At 45.5% G+C, this 12,679-nt stretch overlaps 1 protein-coding gene across 1 annotated transcript in view; it reads right to left on the bottom strand.

Annotated features, from left to right (window-relative positions):
• Positions 1-6,213: 6,213 nt before the first annotated feature.
• TAF11 (TATA-box binding protein associated factor 11) overlaps positions 6,214-12,679 on the bottom strand; it is a 140,781-nt gene continuing 134,315 nt past the window's right edge. The window contains exon 5 of the mRNA XM_075335892.1: positions 6,214-7,563. Coding sequence (XP_075192007.1) covers positions 7,433-7,563 — 131 coding nt within the window. The 3' untranslated portion in view covers positions 6,214-7,432. The remainder of the gene's footprint in view (positions 7,564-12,679) is intronic.

Genomic DNA, 12,679 nt, shown 5'->3' with positions numbered 1-12,679 from the left:
TTCCAGCCTCCCCCAGCATCAGCCTCCCTCTCCCAGCCTTCCCCAGGATCAGCCTCTCTCCTCCCAGCCTCCGTCCTCCCAGCCTTCCCCAGCATCAGCTTTCCCCTCCCAGCCTCCCTCAGCATCAGCCTTCCCCAGCATCAGCCTCTCTCCTCCCAGCCTCAGCCTCTCTCCTTCCAGCCTCCCCCAGCATCAGCCTCTCTCCTTCCAGCCTCCCTCAGCATCAGCCTCCCTTTCCCAGCCTTCCCTAGGATCAGCCTCTCTCCTCCCAGCCTCCTTCCTCCCAGCCTCCCCCTCCCAGCCTCCCTCAGCATCAGCCTTCCGCTCCCAGTCTCCCCCAGCATCAGCCTCCCCAAGCATCAGCCTCCACCAGCATCAGCCTCTGTCCTTCCAGCCTCCCCCAGCATCAGCCTCTCTCCTTCCAGCCTCCCTCAGCATCAGCCTCCCGTTCCCAGCCTTCCCCAGGATTAGCCTCTCTCCTCCCAGCCTCCTTCCTCCCAGCCTCCCCCTCCCAGCCTCCCTCAGCATCAGCCTTCCCCTCCCAGTCTCCCCCAGCATCAGCCTCCCCAAGCATCAGCCTCCACCAGCATCAGCCTCTCTCCTTCCAGCCTCCCCCAGCATCAGCCTCCCCAAGCATCAGCCTCCCTCGTCCCAGCCTCCCCCAGCATCAGCCTCTCTCCTCCCAGCATCAGCCTCTCTCATCCCAGCATCAGCCTCTCTCCTCCCAGCATCAGCCTCTCTCCTCCCAGCCTTCCCCAGCATCAGCCTCTCTCCTCCCAGCCTCCTCCAGCATCAGCCTCCCCCAGCATCAGCCTCTCTTCTTCCAGCCTCCCCCAGCATCAGCCTCTCTCCTTCCAGCCTCCCCCAGCATCAGCCTCCCTCTCCCAGCCTTCCCCAGGATCAGCCTCTCTCCTCCCAGCCTCCGTCCTCCCAGCCTTCCCCAGCATCAGCTTTCCCCTCCAAGCCTCCCTCAGCATCAGCCTCCCCCAGCATCAGCCTCTCTCCTTCCAGCCTCCCCCAGCATCAGCCTCCCTCTCCCAGCCTTCCCCAGGATCAGCCTCTCTCCTCCCAGCCTCAGCCTCTCTCCTTTCAGCCTCCCCCAGCATCAGCCTCTCTCCTTCCAGCCTCCCTCAGCATCAGCCTCCCCTTCCCAGCCTTCCCCAGGATCAGCCTCTCTCCTCCCAGCCTCCTTCCTCCCAGCCTCCCCCAGCATCAGCCTTCCCCTCCCAGTCTCCCCCAGCATCAGCCTCCCCCTCCCAGCCTTCCCCATGATCAGCCTCTCTGCTCCCAGCCTCCTCCAGCACGCCGTGCTCCTCTGCCGACACTCACACACCCGATCGCATCCACTCACACACACCCGATCGCATCCACTCACACACACCCGATCGCATCCACTCACACACACCCGATCGCATACACTCACACACACCCGACCGATCGCATCCACTCACACACACCCGATCGCATCCACTCACACACACCCGACCGATCGCATACACTCACACACACCCGACCGATCGCATACACTCACACACACCCGACCGATCGCATACACTCACACACACAGACACTGACGATATCGCACATACGCGCTCACAGTCACAACATCCGGGGATATCACATGCTTCTGGCCATGTGATCCTCCGGCAGGTCCTGGAAGCTCACAGCACAGTATCGAGGCCGAGAAGCAAGCGATATCGCCGGATGCTGTGAGTGTGTGGATGCGATGTGTGTGTGAGGTGTGTGTGTGAGGTGTGTGTGAGAGTGAGTGCGATCTGATGTGTGTGTGTATGCGTGTGTGTGTGCTGTTATGTTTGTGCGTGTGGAAGTCCCGCCGCTGCAGGACCTTGATTTGCTGGTAACTATGCAAGCATGGTTACCAGCGCAACACGTCCCCCGCTCGCACGGGAGCCAACACCAGCATACGGCGGCGGCGTACGCTGATGTGGGCTCCCGTTGGTGAGGGGGGAAAGGGGGGGGGGGGGGGGGGGGGGAGTACAGTACTCACCTGGGATTCGTAGGTCCGTGACCGTGTCAGTTCGGGCAATGCGGGGGGGGGGCGAGAGCTAACGTCTATTGCGTGAGGGGGGCAGGGCGTGGCGTGGGCGAGTTGCCAATGCCTGCAGGGTGCCGGGGCGAGAGGCCAATCTGTGGGGGGGGGGCAGAGCCTGGGCGAGCGGCTGGCCAATCCGTGTGGGGGCGCAGCCGGGGCGAGAGGCCAATCCGTGTGGGGGGGCGGGGCCATGGCGAACCCAGCGGCCAATCAGCTTTGTGTCACCGTAAGGACATGTCACGGTGACACTGTCACGGTGACACAATTTTGGAGCATGACAGACAGACAGACAGAATAAGGCAATTATATATATTATATACACACACAACACATTTTATATATATATACATATATACATATATATATATATATATACACACACACACACACACACATACACATATATATATACACATATATATATACACACACACACATATATATATATATTATATATACATACATACATACATACATACATACATACATACATACATACATACATACATATACACACACACACACACACACACACACACATACATATATTGATTCGAACTAAAAGAAATAGTACTGAAAAAAATACCTATATGAAAGAATCTGAACTGTTGGTAAAAGATTAAAATCTAGGGGTTACCCAAACTGGTCTCTACAAAGAGCAAGAGGCATAGTAGATAACTTAAATAGACAGGATTTGTTGGAATATAAAAATATCAAAGAAAAAAACAACGATCTGGGTATAGTTTTCAGTACTAAATTTAGTCCCCAGTATCAACAAGTAGTCTCCATTATTAAAAAAACATTTACCCATTCTGGAACAAAGTGGTGAATTAAAAGAAATACTTAAAAAATACTCAATTAAATTTGTTGCTAGGAGGGCTCCTACCATAGGATCCATGTTGACGGCAAGCTTATTCACTGATCCAGACAAAAAACTGAAACAAAATTGGATGAAAACTGTAGGCTGTTATGGTTGTGGTGCAAAAATCTGTAAGTGTTGCAAGTACATTGTCAAAACAAAAACATTTTCTTCTATAAAAAATGGAAAAAACTTGAGATTTTTTTTTTTTATTAATTGTAATACAGAAAATGTAATATATCTTATCGATTGCAAATTTGCAGACTTCAATACGTTGGTTGTACCACTAATTCATTGAAACAGCGTATGCGAAAACATTTGTCGGACTCCGTGAATCTGCCCATTGCAGGAGCCTCTGCGGTCTCTAAACACTTTGCAATTGTGCATAAAGGAGATTTAAAAAGTTTTTCCTTTAGGGGAATAGAGGTGGTTTCAAAACCACACAGGGGTGGCGATTATAAAAGTAAAATCTTATCTAGAGAAAGTAGGTGGATTTTTTTACTGGAGATTAGAGTTCCTGACGGACTGAACAGCAGAATGGATCTAATTACACAATATGAACAAGGAAAGAAGGGGGAAGGTTTTTTTGTTTTGTTTCGGTCATTGATATACAGATCTTGATATACAGATATATAGATCTTGCTTGCTGCAGGATGTATTTTTCATATATATATGTATAACTATCTTGTTGCGGTTATCCAATATCATTGTTTATTTATTATCAAATGTATATATTATTTGTCTATGTATAAAACATGTTCAATATATGTATTTTCCTAGCAATATTCTGGAACTGAGTCTCAACCATCTACTCAGATGTTTTAATTGTCCTGTTCCACTGCTTTTAATTAAGGGTTATTTGAATATGTTCCACAAAGGAGGATATATTGTCAGTGTTGGAGCTCAGTTCAAGTAGGACCGTGAAGAAGGCACATAGTGCTGAAACATGTAGTCCCTTGCTGGAGTGTTATTAATTGATTGGAGTTCCTCATACTTTTATATGACTCAAAGGAATAATAAAGAAGTAGTTTTTAAAATTTTGGTGAAATTTCATCCTTTTGCTGGATCCGAATATATATATTATATATTATATATATATATATATATATATATATATATATATATATATATATTATATATATATTTATTTGCACTAACCATAGGTTACAGGTCATCTTAGGTCAGACTACTAAAAGCTAACATTATCAGTTTAAAGGGGTTGTGCACTACTCAATCAACCCTTCTCAGGTTATGTGCCCAAGTGTGCGCTCTGCACCGCAGCGTACAAGGTCTGCTTCAGAGCGCAGCTGAAAAGTTCCGTTCTGAAGCGCCTGGTGCCTGCAGAATTTGTGCGCTCTGAATGTTGCCTCTCCCTATAGACAGCATGCAAAGCGCACAAAAGAAGTGACGTCACTTAGAGCGCAGCGATTTGGCTGCAGCCGAATCACTGCGTTCTAATACGCCACGTGGGCATGGGTTAGGCACAATCTTCATAGATTGTGCTGGGGACGCAGGACGCATGCAGTTATGCTGCGGTGCAGAACGCAGCATAACTGCATGAAAATACGCCACGTGGGCACATAGCCTCAGTGTTTGCCCCCATTAAAATAAAGACACATCTCCAGTGCCATTACAACAGTGTCGACACTCACACTCCTGGGCATCAATAGGAAGCCAGAGCTGCGGCTGACAGTTCACTTCTTGATATTGGACATGTCCAAAGGTGTGGAGAGCGAAGCCAGCGCTGAGTAGTTGCAGGGCTCATGTGACGTAACAACCTCATGTGAGCCAAGGGAGGGCAAGTGCCGACACCGCTGGAATGACATTGGTGGGAAGTATAAGTGTTTTTTTATTTAATGGGGCAAACACTGATTGAGAAGGGGCTGCTGAGTAGTGTATAACCCCTTTAAATACGGTGGAATCCTAGTATTTGTGGGTTGCTTGTTTCTATGCAACTGTTAGGAAAACATGCTTACTGTTTCATCTCCTTACAGAACACCTTAAACAGGTTCTCAGAGAATGTGAAATAAATGGCCTACGTCACATATTTCCAACTGCAATCCTTCCTAGTCCCACATCAGGGCGGGTTGCAGCCTGAAGAAAAACTGCTCTAGACATGTGTCTTAAAAGGGTGGTCCACCCCATATTTTTTATTGTCTAGTTCGATATTATATTGTGAAACAATGTTTCTCTCAAATACCTTGTGTTGGCAATAGTGCCTGTGAGAGGCGCTATTACAGACCGCTGTTTCCGCTCCAGTGACGTCACCATCAAGTACCGCACACGTCACATCCGTGCAGCCGGCTGCATTCTTCCAGACTCACTGAGCTGTGGGCGGTGTTTCAACCGCTGTCACAGCCCATCTGCTGCCTGCCTTCCCCTTCCTCCTGCCTCACAGCACAGAGCGTCACATCTCCTGCTTGCAACGTTCTGCTGAGGGAAAGAGGGAGGGAGGGAGGGAGGGGGGAGCAGGAGACACGCTGAGCTGTGAGGGAGGAGGGAGCAGATGGGCTGTGACAAGTGGTGAAACACCGCCCACAGCTCAGTGAGTTTGGAAGAATGCAGCCGGCTACACGGATGTGACGTGTGTGGCACTTGACGGTGACGTCACTGGAGCGGGAACAGCAGTCTGCAATAGCGCCTCTCACAGGCACTATTGCCAACACAAGATATTTGAGAGAAAAATTGTTTCTTAATATAATATTGAACTAGACAATAAAAAATATGGGGTGGACCACCCCTTTAACTGTCAGAGGAGCAATATCAAAACTGAACTGCTCACTCAACCATGGAGCAGGGCTGGAGCAGGAGGGAAGAAATTAAACAAGTCTCCTTATTTAACTGAACAGAACAGGATCTCTTTTTTTCCTGTATTAATCCTTGCACAGTCAGTGTCTACACTGTGCTGTAAAGCTGTAAGGCTGCTTTCACACCTCAGGTTTTAGCAGAGCCGGCCAATCCGGCTCTAAAACCTATGCAACGGATGCGGCGACAAAACCGCATCCTTTGCATAAGTTTTTGACATGTGGCCAGTCCGGTTTTTGCCGCTTGCGGCAGGCTACTGAGCATGCACAGCGAAAAAAACGCATACGGCGGCCGGATGCGGTGTTTGCGGCGCGATGCGTTTTTTTTGCCGGACAAAAAAAACGTGCCAGGCAACGTTCCATACGGCCGCCGCATCGGCTAAATCTGCCGCATGCGGCAAAAACCGGACGGAAAGCAAGCCCATGCGGCACAATACGGCACTAATGTAAGTCTATGCAAAAAAAACGCAACAGGCGGCAAATAAAAACAGTTGCGGTTTTTCTGCAAAGCGCCGGATGGTGCCGCACAGGAAAAACCGGATGTGTGAAAGCAGCGTTAGATTGACTTAAAAGAATGGATTTATAAATAAGTAAAGGGCAGGAAGAAGTTGGAAGAAAAGCCTGTTGTGCTTAGGCTATGTTCACACAGGGCATCTTTTGCTGCGTTTGAGGTCACAAAGATGCACCAAAATGCATGCATTTCCTTCCCCCAGTAAAGTCTGAGATTTCTATTTTGCTGTCCACACTATGCATCTTTTTTGTCTGCATTTTGGCTGCATTTTTGAAGATGCAATCAAGATGCAGCATCTCAATTCTTTTTGCGTTTTTCCTGGGTTTTTGAGCCCTTCCAGTCAATAGATTTGACTTAAATGCATTGGGCAAAATACGGTAAACGCATGTGTTTTTTGATGAGTTTTTGCGTAGGTGTGTTTTTTGGGGCCAAAACCACTGCATTTTGTGATTAGCAAAGATGCACTGTGTGAACATAGCCTTAGTTAGCCAAGAATTTTTTTTTTCCACATGCTCCAATCCTGTGGCTGAATGAGCAGATCAGATGTTTTCCAACGATACTGCTCCTCAGACAGTGAAGAAACGTCTCCAGTGGTGTTTCTACAAGCTGCAACCCATCCTGATGTGACAAGGATGACACATTAAATACATGCAATGCAGACTCCTGATATTTGCACCTTTCGTATCATTAATATTTTGGTAAGGATTTTGCATCAGTATTTGCCAAAATTAGCAGTGGGTGCAAAAATACAAATTAAGGTCTATTTACATAGACTGACTGGCAGCATGATCTAACCAGCAATTGGTAAAATTTTAGATCAGCTGTTGTTAAAGTACCTGTTTAAACTGGAAGTCCAAAGAAAATGATTTGCATTTTATGTGCATTGAGCACTGGCTCAGTGCACATAAACTGCCATTCTTCCTGGTAGTGAGTCATATTTACACAGGACGATGCACCGCTAGGGATGATGTTTTGTGATGAGCAGCCTTGAAGTGTACATGCCCCTTTACAAGTACTTATGCAAAATATTGGGAGAGGTTGTCCATGAAGAGATCAGGATACAATGCTAGTTAATTCCATTCACAGAGACAGCAGTCACAATATTACATCCAGATCTGCAGCATTACAAAGCACGCTTAGTGTGTGACCGCCCGTAGTAGTTGTAATGTCCACAACAGATTCCTGATGAAATAGGTCTTACAAGGCTAGTTGAAGAGGATCTTCTTATATTTGGAATCTGGGATCTGCCCCCTGGACTTCAGTCTCCTGAGAGCTTCCCTCATGTGTCGAGGTTGCAGTGGAGGACTTTCCCCCCACTTTTCACATACATCCAAAGCTGATTAAAAGGAAAAAAAAAAAAATATTAGCTATTACTATTGGTTATTTCCAAGCAACCTAAAAACACCAAAAACCACAATACATATAAGGATGGCCTAAAGCACAAAAACTAGATACACACCAAAAAATTGTATGCAAGCCAATCTGTATGATACAAATAACATCTTTATTACACAAAAATACATAATAAAATGGATATGCCCAGGAGGACGGATGGAATAAAGGGATAACACCAGGCACTTGTTATTAGTACAAATGGACACTATATTAGCAAAGAGATATTCATATAACTCTGTATCTAAAGTAAAGCTGTATCCACATTCCCTCTGTAATAAATAAATAAAGTATGGTATACAATTATAATAATAGGGGAATGCATCTACAAAATCGCCATACAGGTACAAAACATTATATTACCAAAGGTCCTAAATCTGTGATGGTGCCGCGGCCTCCCGAAAACACACTGACAGTGATGAATATGAAAGTGTTTTGAAGCAGCTTCAACAAGATCATCTAATCCTAAAGTATCATTTTGCTGTTCTTCTGTTGTACTGTTTGTTCCTCAGTTACATGAACAGCACTGTGGCCTTCCATCTCACACATACTGAATCCTAAATTTTCTTCTAGCTGTTGTTCATTACTCTTATTCATCAGTTTAATTGTACTTTTGTTTGATGCATTGTTCGTTACAATAACAAGAACCTGTTCTTTTTTGAGTTTGTAATTTTGCAGAACATTTTCCACTAAGGCCTGGAGAAACTGGCTGGTGTGATGAGCTTAAGTATCTGTTACTGCCAGTGTCTTGCTAACAATTTCTTTCTTGTCACAAACATATTGAACATTGATGCAAAATAATTCAGTGAAATGCAGTGACTCTGGGCATCCCAGCAAAGGCAATGGGTGAAAAGATAGGACATTCAGACACAGCGTTTTGTGAGGATCCGTTTTTGTGCTCAAAAACAGATCCACACAAAGAATGAGCAGTCAGTTTGTGGTGTTTTTCTAATCTGCTTTTGCTATTGAAAACATTATTTATGAGTTCAAAAACCTTTCAGGTGATGCGGTTTTTTAAAAAGCTGATCTGCTTTTGCAGCTGAAAAACGTATCCTCAAAAAATGCAGCAAAAACGCTGTGTGAATGTAGCCTTAGATCAGGAATAGAACAGCCATTTATAGGACATTTCATATCTTTCCCAAATTCCTATGAAAAAATATTCAGCACATTCTGCATTGCACTACTGTCCCCAATTTATTATATATTTTAGGAGTCTGAGTCGGTGCATTTTATTCCGACTCCATCAAAATGAGCTCTAACTCAGACTCCACAGCCCTGCTGCTCTCTTCAAATTGCTCGCTGTGTACCACCCGATTTGCAGTGACCGCATCTGCTCTACTGATCTAAGCTGACAACAGAGCTGTCAACAGAATAGCACGCTGTCATTAAGCTCAGAGTATCCAGCAGCATGCAGAAACCGTGCAGTGAACTCTGAGTGCACACCGTGCGCGCTACGCTGTGTTGCCGCCTCTATTGATCTGAGCCGAGGATCCCTTGAAATGAGAGTCACTGATGACGCTTTGTTTCAGGGAGAGAGCAGGGAATGTGACAGTGATCAAAGCCTCTGCACCCTGATCTGACTGCACTTTGTTTCCCAGTGCATGCTGGGATGCTCAAACGAACTGTCATCAGACAGGAAGTAGGGGAAAATAAATAACTCAATAGTAGTGTAGTCAAGTAAGGGTAGGAAATTTTTAATACAGCCATATTAGAAATTAGTTTACATTTGTAGACTGAACCCTCGCGGGAAGGGTCCTCTCTCCTCCTGTACCAGTCTGTTTTGTACTGTTAATGATTGTTGTACTAGTTATGTATACCCTTTTTCACTTGTAAAGCGCCATGGAATTAATGGCGCTATAATAATAATAATAATAATAATAATAATAATAATTTCGCCAATAAATAGATAGGGATTGAAATTTCTTCAGCCTTCGGATCACCCCTTTAAGGCTATCACTTTCAGTGTTTTTTTGCTGCAATTTTTTAATGGAAATTTAAAGTAGCTTTTAACAATACCAGCAAAAGCAGATTTCAGAAATATCATGAACACAATCATTTTTTCCCCCTGACTGAGATGGAAAACTGCTGTGGTTTTGAAAACTGCAGCATGTCAATTGTTTCAGTGTTTTTGCTGAATAAAATGAACTTTACTAAACATGTACTGTAGACAAATGACACACACTGCACAAAAACCCCCCCCAAAAAAACAGCAAAAAAAATGTCAAGATCAAGAACACAAAAACAGCAAAAATGAAGCAAGACTAGCTTTTTGTAAGCAGTTTTCTCTATTTACAAGACAACAGGTTTTATCTTCAAAAGAAAACCAACATGTGAAGTGTGTGAACATATAGTAAAGGACAACTCCGATAACAGCAAAAAGGAGAGGCATAGTAAGGCTATGTCCGCACTTTGCTTTTTTGCTGCTTTTTCAACTGCAGCGTTTAATGCAAAAATGGATGTGTTCTGCTTTTCAAGCATAGTCTATGGGAATTTGGGTTTCTTGTCCGCACTATGCTGTTCAAAATGCTGCCTTTTTGTGGCAGAAATTTGGGCAAAAACTCTGCTTTGCAGTTCTAAACACAAATGGCAAAAACAATTGACATTTTGCTTCATTGAAAAGCAGTTTTTGCCCAAATTTCTGCCACAAAAAGGCAGCATTTTGAACAGCATAGTGCGGACAAGAAACCCAAATTCCCATAGACTATGCTTAAAAAGCAGAACACATCCATTTTGGCATTAAATGCTGCAATTGAAAAAGCAGCAAAAAAGCAGGTAAAAAGAAAAAGTGCGGACATAGCCTTAGACCTAACTTTTACTAAATAAAATGAATGCTGCAATGCATTAACAATTCAGGAAGAGGGATCCCTAAATCCAGTGAAGCAATACACAAGATCCGTTCTCATTAATGTGGTGGCAGAACAATACAAAACACCAGATTGCACTGGGGCGCATAATCTAGGTCACATTAAGTGACACACAGGGGTGGGATTTAAATTTGTAACAACAGGTTCTCTGTAAACCCTGCCCAGTTGAAAACCACACCCATTCAGTAACCACACCTTTTGTTAGCCACACCCATTTACACGCACTTTCCTCAACCAAAAAATACAAGTAATTTAAAGTAAAATCTCTTTCCCCTTCTTTCCCTCCTCCACCTTCACTCTCCTGTCTAGCACCAGTTGTTCCAGTCACTGTCACTCTAAAGGCCAGAATCACACTTGTGAGAGACTCACGCGAGTCTCGCATTGCATCACCCGGCACTGCCTGATGCTCTCTGGACAGGAGCTTCTCAGCTGCATAGAAATACATGCTGCCATCCCGCTCCTGTCAGGAAAGCTGCAGGCCATGCCGGGTGATGCGATGCGAGACTCGCTTGAGTCTCTCTCAAGTGTGATTCTGGCCTTATTGTATTAAACAGGTTTTCTACAATTTTTAAAAGTTATTACTAAAGGAGTCCTGCTAAAATTGGAACGGACAACCTTCCCCATACAGATCTCTTCCCATGTGGTCTCTTTCCCCTGCAGATCCCATCCCATTATGGCCTCTTTCCCCTGTAGATCCCATCATGGCTTCTTTTCCCAGCAGATCTTATCCCATGTGCTCCTTTTCCCATATAGCTCCCATCTATGCAGCCTCCTCTCCCCATATAGCTCCCATCTTATGTGGCCTCCTCTCCTCATATAGCACCCATCTTATCAGAACTCCTCTCCCCATATAGCTCCCATCTTATGAGACCTCCTCTCCCCATATAGCTCCCATCTATGCAGCCTCCTCTCCCCATATAGCTCCTATCTATGCAGCCTCCTCTCCCCATATAGTTCCCATGTATGCAGCATCCTCTCCCCATATAGCTCCCATCTATGCAGCCTCCTCTCCCCATATAGCTCCCATCTATGCGGCCTCCTCTCCCCATATAGTTCCCATCTATGCGGCCCATTTCCCCATACAGCTGCTATCTTATGCGGCCCCTCTCCCCATATAGCTGGCATCTTATGCGGCTCCTTTCCCCATAAATGCTGCCATCTTATGCGGCCCACCATATAGCTGCCATCTTATGCAGCCCCTCTCTCCATATAGCTGCCATCTTATTCCGCCTTCCCTCCCCATATAGCTGCCATGTTTATGCGGCCCCTCTACCTGCATCTTCGGCTCACTGAGCGCTTACCTGCTTCCAGCACCGGAGGCCTCTCCTGTCTTCCGCCCTCCTCTGTGGCTCTGTGCACACTGACAGACGGCAGTAGGAGGAGCTCCCTCCTCACACTGCCGTGACCTCTGCAGTGTCAGCGCGTCGCTGCACGCCGGGTCAGGGAGCAGACAGGCTCCACTGTACCCGGAAGTGCGGTGCGGAGGTACGGGGATTCATTTGTGCTAGTGTTTTAAAGAGACACTAGCACAAGTGAATACAGGGAACCGGATCGTCGGAGCTGTTTCTTGCCGGTTCGGGGAACCGGCTGTTATTTTAAACAACCGGTTCGCCCGAACCGGACAGAACCGGCTGAATCCCACCCCTGGTGACACACAACCTCATAATTGCGGATGCATAGTAACCTCAACCTGGGTCCAGTCCAAGTGCTGCGTTTCAGCCGACCAAGTCATCTTTGGTCCAATGCGCGGTGGTCTGGAATATGCTGTCTTTCCTCAGGGAGAGTGGGAAGCGGAGACCGAATGCTAATGGCAAAATCAGTGTTCAAACTCAATTATACAGGTGTTCCCATTGGCAGGTAAATGATGATTAATCAATCATCATCATCATCAATTAGTGTAGAGAAAAGGAGTTATTTAATATACATAATTGATAAGAAAAAAAAATAGAAGGGGAAAGGGAAATGAAACAATTCTCCTGTCTCTAAGAAACACATTATCCTGATTCACATTAACATGACACAAAGTGACATGGTATTAAAGGTCAAAATTCAATTTAGAGTCTCCCTGTAGGGTCACTGGATCTCATTTACGTCTGTAGATGGTTTAGCCAAACTATCAATCCCCATGAATGTTAATGATGCGGTGTGCTATCTCTGTACATAGATATTCAAGACAGCTGCATTTGACCAGAGATG

This window comes from Anomaloglossus baeobatrachus, chromosome 2 (genome assembly GCF_048569485.1).
Source record: "Anomaloglossus baeobatrachus isolate aAnoBae1 chromosome 2, aAnoBae1.hap1, whole genome shotgun sequence".
NCBI classification, from domain to species: Eukaryota; Metazoa; Chordata; class Amphibia; order Anura; family Aromobatidae; genus Anomaloglossus; species Anomaloglossus baeobatrachus.
Note: the sequence above shows the minus strand (reverse complement) of the source record. Positions and strands in the feature narration are given on the sequence as shown.